Below are 12846 nucleotides of genomic sequence, written 5' to 3' on the forward strand. Positions count from 1 at the left end.
ATATTTCATACGGATAAATGATTACGTAAAACCTCATGTGACCTCCTCCACTCTGAGAGGTTATTTCCTGTATAAATATCTACACATACGCTCATTGCAGTAATATACACATAATTTTATGATGAAAATATTTATCTTACATTTTGTTTGCTGGTTTATGAGAAGAAACTGCTTAACATTGGCATTATCTGGTAAGAATGTCTTCATTACTATAATCACGAATTTATTCAGAGTGTTTCATAAGGGGCTTGATAATATTATCCTCAATCAAAATTGTTAGTGTAAGGAACTTTCTTAATGACTACGAATTTTCTAATTATTTTTAATTGATTTCAATGTCCTTTCATTCCGGTTTTTGTTATATATAGTGGCAAGTCCTCATTGTCATTATATAAGGCATTGGAAATCTTCCATAGTATTGTTACTATCAAAACGGTTTGTGAATAAACTTATCAAAGACATTAAGCTGAAAATGTCTTCGCCTTACGCTCGTCTCGTCTGCGAAACACTCAAGTGTACGTCATGAGCAGGTGTAAAATTTCAAAACATTTAATCTTTATGTTTCAATAAAAAAGAGAAAATAATCAAAATAAACAAAATGCAAAGCTGCTAGTGTGTATGATGAACTCCTAATCACTGTAAAAACTTGAAGTCCAATTCTTTCGCAACGTTAAATGTTCAATGAATTCAGGAAACGAATACATTCATATAATCAGTTAATAACTTCAAATTAGATACCATTTATAAGAATAATACTTTATATCTAAATACCAAAATTATCAGTAAACTATCGGGTTGTGTACAAAGATGTCATTTGTAATAAATATTCTATTTGTTTCCTGGTTTATACAGTTGGTAAGGCATCGTAAGAATGTCATGTGGTTTTTTGGATTTATTAATCTATTCTATGAATTAAATTTAAGTTTCCGAAATACTTCATCCCTTAACATGATTAACTCTTCATTAATTATTGAACTCTTTCATTTTACACCCATCATAAGATGATGATGTAAAAAAGAAACACTCAATTTGGTTAACGCCCTCGTGAAAATCTTTGAAATTACATATAAACATCACACTTAAAAATATGTTGAATCTAAGTATTAGCATTTCGATGACAGGAAGAGGATGACAATATGTTAAAAGAGACATTTTTTATGTATGAAAATAAATGTAACATTGTAGACACGGCTGGCATTTATCGAAGTTGTGCATTTCAGAAGCAAACTGAACTCAGTTTTGATCTTTAGCATCTTCCATAACTGAAGAAATTAAATGATCCAAAAAATATTTTGAAACAGCGAAAAACTTATGACATCTTACCGTATGATGCATCTGTGTTTTAACTTAGAATCGACATTCCCATGGGAACCAACTGTGCTTCTTTCCTTGTTGAATTGTTCCTTTATTCACATGACACTGAATACATACAGGAATTTCTTAGAAAGAAAGACAAGTAGTTACCAGTATCCTCAACTAAATAATTCAAAATGTGATAACTATATTGGATGCATCTATGACATCGAATTTGGGATAAAGGATCCAACAGATACAGTGAAGTCTGCCTCATATGTTTACTTACATAAAAAAAAATTGACAACGAGGGTCACTTCAAATTGTTTGTTTACGGTAGTTAGATAACTGCAGCTTCCCAATTTTGAACTTTCAATTTTATCAAACAACATTCCAGCAGCGACTGCAAACGGAGTATATATCTCACATCACGAAACTCAAGGGTCTGTATTTCCTATCATAATTTCCTTGATAAATGGTTACTTTTCACAAGGAAGCTTTTGAACTAAGAGCTCTAAGTGATGAAATTGATATTAATCCAAAGTAATACAAATACAATTAAAAACCAATTGTTCAAAGAACAATTGAAGGTCTTTCAACTAATAAGGATCTATTTTGATATGGAAATATTAAGATTCAGTTGAAAATGTCAGTTTCTGTGGCTTTATGATATATAAATATGAATTTCGAGCAAAGGTCAAAATCTAGAACGTCCAATTAACCTATGACCTTGACTTCAATTTCAAGGTCATAAACCAAGGATCCCAAATCAAAAGACCCTAGGTCTATATTATGTATGGTTCATGAGTAATATCACTTTATGCATAATTCTAAATATTAAAAAAATCAAAATTTAGAATTTGACCTTGACCTTTGACCTTGACCTAATTTTAATTTTTTGGGACCAAGGATCTTAAATCAAAATACCCTAGGTCTCTATCACTTATGGTTTAACAGTTAAAAATGCATATCACTTATATCATAAATAAAAGGGGGGATAACTCTCATATGGAGTCTCCGGATAGCTTCGGTCAAAATGAAACAGAACATCCTGAGGATATAACGAGCAATTTGGTAAAATAAATTTGTCGGTTTCTTATACGGTTGCGAATATTAAGCGATAACAAGAAAAACAGTGTTTGGGGAGATAACTCTTACATTGAAAAGATTTTGGTTATAGAATGTGAGTCACAAAAGCGTAATAACTGTTCGATATCATATACCATATGTCTAAGCGACATCTTGCGAAACAAAAAAACTGCGAAGCAAAAAAAAGTTGGCGGAAGAAAAAAAATAATAATAATAATAATCAGAAGAAAACCAATAGGTCTTTCAACCGTAAAGGTTGAAAGACCTAATAAGTACCAATACAGTATCAAGGATGAATATAACAGAGATACTCTATGTTTATATTGTATGAATAAAAATGAAACATTTTACATCCACATGATAAATGGTGTAGAATTCTACTTAAAAGATTGATACTGTGTAAACAAAATCATATTGAACTATAATTCGAAAATGTATTCATTTCGGATGATAAGAATATTGGTGAAGAGCTCTTGGTTAGGAGGTGCTCAACTCTTATTAAAACCGTTTAAAACATAACTGTTTATGTAAAACATCATCGTGTATTGAACTAAAATACTGATCAAAATTTATGGAAATTTGTACATGTAACATAAAAAGAAAAGATAAATAACTTTCATGGTTAGAATTCATTAAAACGAGGATTTTGTTTAATTGGTCAATTATGGCGGCAAAAATTCTTGGTAATGGTCATTCTCTGGCGTCAACATCAATATCTATCATGTCTACGATTCACCACTCTAAGAAAAAACACAATGTTGTAGTTTGCCTACACTAAAAATAAAAAAAGAAGATGTGTTATGATCGCCATATGAATTACATATTGTCCATTAGTAAAACTAATTGTCCGGTCCCATCTCGTGCACTGAGCTATTTATCTCTCCCTCCCTATAGTTAGATGATAACACGCTTAAATATTGAAAAAGACCGGCAGTTTGTGTTGTGGTATACAAAATTTGGCTGACTTTGAGAGCAGAACTTTTGAATAATACTTAATAAAATTGAGAATGGAAATGGGGAATGTGTCAAAGAGACAACCACCCGACCAAATAAAAAAACAACAGCAGAAGGTCACCAACAGGTCTTCAATGTAGCGAGAAATTCCCGCACCCGGAGGCGTCCTTCAGCTGGGCCCTAAACAAATATATCCTAGTTAAGTGATAATGAACGCCATACTAATTTCCAAATTGTACACAAGAAACTTAGATTTAAATAATACAAGACTAACAAAGGCCAGAGGCTCCTGACTTGGGACAGGCGCAAAAATGCGGCGGGGTTAAACATGTTTGTGAGATCTCAACCCTCCCCCTATACCTCTAACCAATGTAGAAAAGTAAAAGCATAACAATACGCACATTAAAATTCAGTTCAAGAGAAGTCCGAGTCTGATGTCCGAAGATGTAACCAAAGAAAATAAACAAAATGACAATAATACATAAATAACGACAGACTACTAGCAGTTAACTGACATGCCAGCTCCAGACTTCAATTAAACTGACTGAAAGATTATGATTTCATCATATGAACATCAGGCACAATCCTTCCCGTTAGGGGTTTAGTATCATACCATCATAACATATATGAGAAGAACATAACCCGTGTCATGCCAACAAATGTCTTTGTAGAATATATAGAACTATTGATAAAATATTTCCTATATTTATTTTTCAATATTGTAGATCACATTACAAATTCTCCCAGCAGTATGCCAGATGATTCTGAAAAGGAAATAAACAAGTGTATGTATACAATTTGCTTATCAAAGTAGCCACTGGTATGCTAACAAGAACACAAAATAATTTACCAGAACACCCTTCACTATGGACAAAAACGATATCGATAAGTAAGCTAATAGCTGTACCATTCATGTTCACCGATTTGACTCAAATTCTCATATTGTATTTATAACCATGTAAAACATTTATCTAAATTATAAAAAACATATTATATTGATAATCTACAGGACATGGGATCGATAATATGTAGTTTAGTTTCTTGTGTATTTAAGTCTTGACGCCACCTTTTTAACTATCGAGTTGACCACCGAAAACCTCATACATGTACAAGCGATATAAACCTAAATATCGATATAGATAAAAAGCGGACTCGTACATTTTTCAAGTTCAGTTTACTGTTATTATATAGATTTAAAGCATATGTTAATCGTCGTTTTAAGATTTGTGTGGATCGAATTAGGCCATCAAATGATTTACTTTTGTTTAATTCTCAGTTTTGACATATTCTTTTCATTCAAATAACCACACACACAGAATTCGTGAGATATCCATCCCAAGCTGAGGAGTAAATTTGAAGTTCAAAGGATTACGGAATCAATGAAGTAAAGAATTTATCATTAATGTTTCTTAGCTTTATTTGAAATCATACTGGTTTCTAAAAGCTACAATTTCTCCTCCATTAATGATCGAACAAAAAAATGTTCTATATTTCGTAGCTATTGTCATTTTAAAAAAGTTCTTCCATAAGAATAAAAAAATAAATTGAATTGCTTCAGGTTTATTATATCAACTCAAGTCAAAAAAACCCGTATAACATCAATCAATATTCAATTCTAACAAGGTATAGATGTTTACATGGTATTTGCATATCAGACCATTCAGCAGGCCTAGCTACATAGGTACATATATATACAAAAAATAACGTGTTATGATTTAATATCATATTCCTCAGTAGAAAAAATACAGACAAGAATTGCTAAACTTTCGTGTTATGATTGCCCCCGAAATAATATTTTTCTTTTATAATTATCATGGACAATTTCTAGCATTTCATTCATCTCTGAAGTTATTTGGGCTGGAACCTGTCTAAGGTCAGACTCAAAATATAATATACGCATTTCAGAACATAAAAAAGTTCACCTTCTTTGGAAGCAGACAAAAGATTGACATTTTAATCTGAGGATATATCATGATTGTTGTTTAAGTCGAAAGGCCTTGGGTTTTTGTCTGACGTTATTTTGCTTTTTTTTTACCAATTTTATTAAAAATATTAGACATTTCCTTCTGTTGTACAATTGATTGTCTGCAAAGTTTACAAACAAATTTATGTAAATGCACCAAGTTGCATGTGATAAACCCCACGGACAATAACGTAAAAAATTGTAAATGCAGGTTTGTTCTTCGGCCCGCGGAGTAAATTCGGTAAATAAACATAGCCTCTTTATCATTTTAAATGTTATTGAACTGCATCATTTCAGTGATCTTTTTTTACGAGTTTGTGATCAATCTATTTCTCCAATGGTAAACAGTTTCATTGTGTTTAATCAAATATAGCTCGACTCGTTGAAAAAAGCAATGCGTTGTGGGATTCTATAAGTTTACTACCAAATAAAAATACGTCAAATTAGTAGAAAACTGTCAACTTATATAGTGTCTTTGACTTTTAAAATGAAAACTATTTCAATGAATTTTCCAATGAAGTGAGAACTGTCCAGTGTAAAACAAATAAAATCTATGAAACCTTTTAATGATTTGAAGGAACGTGTTACATGTCAATCTCTACAAACGGTCTTGGGCTTTTTGTATCCTGTATTTTTCCCTCCAAAGAATATCGCTGCTTCGAATAACCTTTCACTGAAACATTACTTCTTTTCAATTATGTTTCCTTTCTGGCGGTACAGACTGTCCGGCAATATGGATGTAAAAGGCAGACGCAGACTCATCTGCGCTGGCTGTGTAAACTGGGTTTTTGTCAGAACCTGATATCAAAAGTTAAATACATCATATTTCGTGTTCTCAAAAATTTGTTTTAAATTCAAAAATGTTCCAAACCTGGTTTTTTTTAACCTTTATAAATCATATGACGTGATTAATTGAAAATCATGAATAATCTATATGACTACTTTCAGATCTTTGTCAAGGAGAAACACTTAATATTACCTGTCCATACAACTTTTTTATTGTGTTTGATGATGCAAACTTTGGTCGTGGACATTCAGACAGTCAAAGATGTAGACAATTATTGGGCAGAGAAAATACTAATTGTGACCACCGCAAGCAGACACTTGAAGTCTTAAATGATAAATGTCACGATCAACAACAGTGTATTCTTCTTGTTAACAAAAATATTTTTGGAAATTCATGTTGGGGTGTCACAAAGTACCTAAATGTAAAATATCACTGTAGAAGAAAAGTTAAAAATGGTATGTAAAGATTTATTTCAAAACATTGATTTTCGATTCATTGCCGTAAACGCTAACGAAGTCTATTTGTTGCATCGAAATATTGCTAAACATGATGTTGCTTAATCTTACCTGTATATCATCATATTTTGTCAATATGGATTCATAGATCTTATGACTTTTTAATTTTTTTGTTTGTACCGGTTCGTTAATTGATTATCATTTTTCTTGGTTTTGAATAATCTTTTATGAAAAAAGAAATGAAATATAAGGGAGCTATCATTTGATTTTTGTTGTCACTGACTGTCATATTTTTTTTGTCGTTCATAATTCAATTTAGACATACATCATACCGGTGCCTTTTTTAAAGAATTGTTTCTCCTTTTTTATATTCTAGATGACTATACATTATGCAATTAACTTAGTGTTGAAGGATTTGTATGATTTGCAAACTTATTACATTTCCTGATTTCAGTAAATAAATTTTAAACAACAAAAAATGGACAAACTTCATTATGTTTTTTTTTAAATGATAATTTTATTGTACATGTATATAACACATATTTTACAGACAAAAACGAAAATATTACAAAATTTGTGAAAACTGGAGTATTTTGTCAACTTAAAGAAATATAGAATTTAAATGAATTGTTTTCCAATAATCAATTTAAAATTGACTTATCTTAGATCATTTTGTTTAATGTTTATACGAATCTCGAAGTGTCGCCACTGGTACAAACTTTTCATATCAAGTATAATAAAGTTTAACCTTGGTTTTGAGTAAAAACACGAAGTTAAGAATCTACTATGTATAGAAAGAAATATTGCATTGTGTGTGTCATTGAGCATCTTCATATAATACATAAATTAATACTTTTTTTCAAATCTATTTGTCAAGAAGAGAGATAAATTATCACATTTGAACACTTATTTGTCTTGTAACATGAACATTCTGTAAAGTAAATTATGAAGTCATACCTGTAATAATTTTTTAGAGGAAACTGAAACCACCGAGAATCCAAGTATTACTGATCATCCAAATATGACGACTAATTTTATCAATAATACCCAGACTACAGGTACTACAAACCGCTCTATGAGAACTACGTCACAAACAAATATTCGTGCTTGTTCATATATACTTTTTTATGTTTTCTGCTCTTTGAACGGTTTGTGTTCTCTCACATGTTCCCCATATATATACTCATTATTATTTAAAGTTACATTTAAAGTGCATTTCTGTTCACAATTATGTGTTATATGTATATTTGCCATCAGGTTTATTTTAATTATTTAAAACACATTATAATAACATATTTATCTTTTACTTTTTTACATTCCTATTTTAGGATTGGAATGATTTCTATTCCTTACTAAACATACAAATAAAATTGAGAATGGAGATAACATCTTTTAAGTTTTGTATTGTATTTAGAATTCCTGTGCATGCATAAGTGAATTGGTTGTTAAGAAACGATGTAGAAACATTTAGGGATGTCAACCAGACTATTACTGCGAACCCAAAAATTATGGTCACAACCCGTTTTCCTACTTTTTTCCTAAATTTCAAAATGGGGTAATCGTTTTAAATTTCCTTCATCTTATATTTACCTGCTTATTATATATTGTATATATATATATATATATACGAGTCTAAATTGAAAACTACGTTCAAACCTATGACTGCGTTGGATAAAAACCGCAATTTTTATACGTGTGCATGTCAAACAAATTTCGTTGTAGAAGGGTCTAAAAACAGCACAAACAACATTTTCCAAAAGACCAAAAGAGTGTAAAAGTACATTTAAGCAAAACGCATTTGACTAACAGGTCGAACAACTGATGTTCTTGAACCCTGCTGACTGCCATATATATTTAATGCCTATACATAATGATTTATTTATATTTACCTCATATGAACGTAATTTTCTTCAAATGTATCGACTTATATTGATTTGCACGTTATTAGATACATATAGTTTTTTTTATTTTTTAAAAGTTACAGACATATACAGTCCATTGTCACATTGTATCTAATAATAAATAAATGAACTACTTTAGGGAACGACCAATTTACTTCAAAAGGGAGGGAGTAGGGGAATGGTTTTTTTCCTAAAAAACATTCTGTTTAGTTTTGAAAAAAGAAATATTATAATTTATCACGTCGAAAAACTAAATAATTGTTCTGACTAAGAAAACAAAATCTTTTGACGTTAAATGGTTGCCTTCTTGAGTATTTGAATAAAAGGACGAATAAAAAAAGTGAAAATGTGATAGTCTCCGAATATTACAATAATACTATTATAGACAGGTATGAAATACTAAAATTAAAATAATTACACAATAATCTGACTAAACGGTTTTCATGCATAACATTTTGAACTAACTATCTACACTTGTTTTACTTTTTTATTCAAATATACTTTATATGTTTCATTTCCTTTTTTTATCACTATTTATATTAAAATATCTGTGTTGTGCATTTTTTGTATCTTTAAAATATATGATCTGATTGATGTTTCTAGTTACAAATACAACCATTAGCTTCCAGAGTGTTAATGACAAATTAGGACAATCATCTACAAAACATCCTGAACCAGGTAGGCAACTCAATGAAGACAGTAACCATTAAGGTATACTTATTTATTGATCATAAAACTGGAAAAGTATGTTGCCTGTAAAAGATTGATCAGCTTGTGAGAGGACATTATATCGATATAAAATGAATACCGATACATGCATACTGATTCAATGCCTAGCTTACGATAGTTTTTTTTTCATTTGGTACTCCCTATGTGATATATTTTCATTGAATTCCAAGGTGTCAAACCTAAATCTATTAAGTGCAATTTATCAATACACAAATACGATAAGAAATTCAGTGTATACCCTTACGCTTGCGAATGAACTATGGAGCCAGTCCATTTACACGATTGACATAAGATCACTTCGATAATATAATGTCACAGTATGTTGTATATATAAAAAATAATTTATCGGTCTATATATGTTCCTTATTCTATTATTTCTACTATATGTTTCATCTTTAAATGAGAGTCGAAAGATAACAAAGGGACATGCAAACAAAAATGAATTTGCTAAGTTTTGAAATTACATTTGAATTAAGTTTTCTGTTCGTAACTTGCAGCGAGTAAAAGGCATTTCTTTATTAAGAGTTCAGGAGTTCAACATTTATTTATTTATAAGATAGAAATGCATTTTAGTATTAGATATTTCGTTTATGGCATTTAACTGTATGTTATATAAGTTTACAAGACAAAATAGTGGACAGTGATAGAGAGATATGTCATATTAATTTCTCCTGTTAGGTAGTAATCCCCATCGAAACGGACGCTTTTTTTCTTCTTTTTTTCTTTCTTTATACACCAGATGTTCCATCAAGGGACAACATCATGCCATTTGAAGATTTAAGATTCTTTGCAACACCTCGATAAGGTGTCCTTAAGTTTCTATGCAAAATGATTCTCTCTAGAAGACATTTTCCATTAAAAGTACAAACTTCTTGCCCTCAATCCCATTAAACCATTTATTGTAACATATCAAATGTTATTATAGTAGAATTCCTCACTTCATAAATAGTAATTTGTTTGAATTTTTTGCAATTAGACGTTCAACCAATCCTAATAGAACAATGAAATTTTGACTTAAAAGTTTCAAAATATGGTGTATTTTATGTATAAGATCAGATGTTAATGTTTGCACATTTTTGTAATCCAAAAAAACATCAAATAAACTAAACTGATAACTTGTTACCAGACGAACGTTTTTCCTTTGTCAAATTTAGGAAGGAACGATCGAAAACATTAAGTGTGTAGCCTTAACAAACACGAAGAGGGTTGTAAGTCCAAAATTGTACAATAATTTTGCCAACTGTGCCTGAGGCCATTTATGCCTAAAGATATTGAAACTTAAAACGTTTAGCTACACAAAAAAAAGCTAGACTCTGTTCCCCTTGTAACCTTGATATATACATGAAGGTAAATTATCAAGACTTTTAAGTAATGTAATACACTTAATCTTTTACCTTGAGTTTTGAGTCAAATAGGATCTTAAAGATTTAAAAAGCTCACTGTTTGTTTTAGAATTAACCATCGTTGGAATTGTGCTCGGTGTTGTTTTAGCCCTGATTTTTCTTCTAATAGGGGCTTTGTTGTTTAAGAGGTAAGTAATATTGCATATGTTTTAGCTGTCAAACATTTTCCATTTTATTAAATCAAAACTTTAGAAAAAAATCTATTTTAATTTTATCATTATATTATATTTAGATATGGGCAGGCTTTTCACAAATACATATGTAAGATATATAGCTTTTACAGACATTTTCCTTTGATCTTGCTGACTGATAATTTCCTTTCTCAGCGGAGTCGAGTGATATGAAAACTTATCGCATAAGACTAAGGGAGCATGTGTCGTTGTCAATGAAATTTTCAACGTCGCCATAGGCAACATAGCAAAAAACAGAGTATCATTTGTCATCTCAACTCGATTGATTTTCTCACTTTCACCGTACCGGCTCAAGTGAGAAAATCAACATGTTGGCATTTTTAACGATAATCTATTAATACGTCTTATTTACAGATTGAGTTGAGTCAAATAGATTTTTATTTAAGGGTTTGTTTTTATAAAATACCCTTACAAAATAGAAAAAAACAACACATTTACTATCAAACAAAAAGGGGAAATAATTCCAATGAATTAAGTAGATATAACAGTATCATAAGACACCTCTGACAATAAAAGCACTAACATAAACTATATTTCGTAAACATTCAGTCAGACTGATTTATCATAAAAATATTACCTGATTTTACAGATTAAGGCAATCAAAACAACAAAAGGGGACAGCACGTACTGAAGAAATTGAAATGAATGTAGAATCCGAAAACCAGAATCATTATGATTATTCTGAAGTAAATGCACAATCGATGGGCAATAATGCAAACCAGACGTTCAATGTTCCAATCGGACTGCACCAGGCAGAAAACGAATATGAAGTCTCTACACATGTGCCTTCAAGAACAGAAAGTGAACCGTTAACATATGACGTCCATATGTCGGACAATACGTACAACGTAACAGAAACTTCCGGTAATCAACCAAAAGATGACGTAAACAATACTTACGATCATTTTGTTGGAGAACAAACCGAAGATCAGTATGATATTGCTGAGAACAAAGTAATGGCTGCTACCAAATGTAAAACAAATGAGGATTTGTATTCTTAAAGTCATATGAAACCTGATTTTAAAAAAGTTGATTATGTTTTATATACTTAAATGTCTAAATCTAACTGTAAAATAAGCGTATAAGAACTGTCCTCTAAACGAAAATGCTTTATATTATCTTCATAAATGTAACGATACTATACTATTGTCTCAACATTCAGATATTCAAAAACTTCGTTAAAATTTCGGCAATTGTAAAAGTCATCGCAGGTGCGAGGAGAAACCCGTGATGAAAGAATGTAGACAAATGGCACGTGATGGTAATTAATAATAGTATATTATTGATTCTAAAACAACAAATTAAAAACGCCAAATCATTCATCGAATGTAAATGAAAAATCAGTTTACCATTTGGAACGGATGGACAATTAAAACAAACTAGATCATGGCTCTATCAATTCATTTTTTTCAATATGCTCCACTTACTGTTTGTTGATCTAGTTTGTTTACTTTTATCAAATCTCGTTTATGTCACTGATTTAAAGAGCAAGATATAAAAGAAACGCGTAATCGTTGTATTATTAATCATGTTAAGAATATTGGCTTATTTATAAAAACAGTCATAAGAACTGAGGGCAGAAGTCTTATATTTTTTTCCCATGTGTTCATTTATAATACAATTGTTATTTCTTTGCTATGTTATGTTCAGTCACACAAACTGAATATGTATATGTGACAATAAAACTATTATTTGATGGTCAGATATTTTATTGGTCCAGTTTTGTTATTTTAGAAACAGATTGATCTCTCCTAGTCACAAACCAATCACAAGGAATAATATGAAGATAATTTCTTTTTGATTAGAAAAAAAAATTTTGAAGTCTTTTCTTTCGTTTTGGCTAATAAACTGCTTCGTATTTTCATCATTCTCAGTTTAACATGGAGAAAACAAGTCCTTAGACCAAGAAATATACAGCCCTCAGCATCAGTTTCCCCCATCTGATTCGTTGGAAAATTGTGTTTCTTGGTACAATGTGATGAGTTCTTTGATAGATATTGTTTACCATACACTGGAGTTTTTATTGATATATTTCAACGTATCACCAGCCCAGTAGTCAGCACTTCGGTGTTGACATGAAT

General features: G+C 30.6%; 1 protein-coding gene across 3 annotated transcripts; it reads left to right on the plus strand.

Moving 5' to 3' along the window:
- Positions 1-64: 64 nt before the first annotated feature.
- On the plus strand, positions 65-12467 carry LOC134724715 (uncharacterized). 3 transcript variants are annotated; one of them, XM_063587896.1, is made up of 7 exons: positions 65-191; positions 4062-4121; positions 6248-6541; positions 7516-7599; positions 9046-9120; positions 10624-10702; positions 11355-12467. In XM_063587896.1, exons 1-7 carry the CDS (start codon positions 119-121, stop codon positions 11764-11766), a joined length of 1077 nt encoding a protein of 358 aa, XP_063443966.1. In that variant the 5' UTR covers positions 65-118; the 3' UTR covers positions 11767-12467. The 3 variants fall into 3 exon arrangements, with proteins under 3 accessions (XP_063443966.1, XP_063443968.1, XP_063443969.1); XM_063587898.1 differs by lacking the exon at positions 7516-7599; XM_063587899.1 differs by lacking the exons at positions 7516-7599; positions 9046-9120.
- The last annotated feature ends 379 nt before the right edge of the window (positions 12468-12846 follow it).

The sequence above is a fragment of the Mytilus trossulus genome, chromosome 7, assembly GCF_036588685.1.
Source record: "Mytilus trossulus isolate FHL-02 chromosome 7, PNRI_Mtr1.1.1.hap1, whole genome shotgun sequence".
Taxonomy (NCBI): domain Eukaryota; kingdom Metazoa; phylum Mollusca; class Bivalvia; order Mytilida; family Mytilidae; genus Mytilus; species Mytilus trossulus.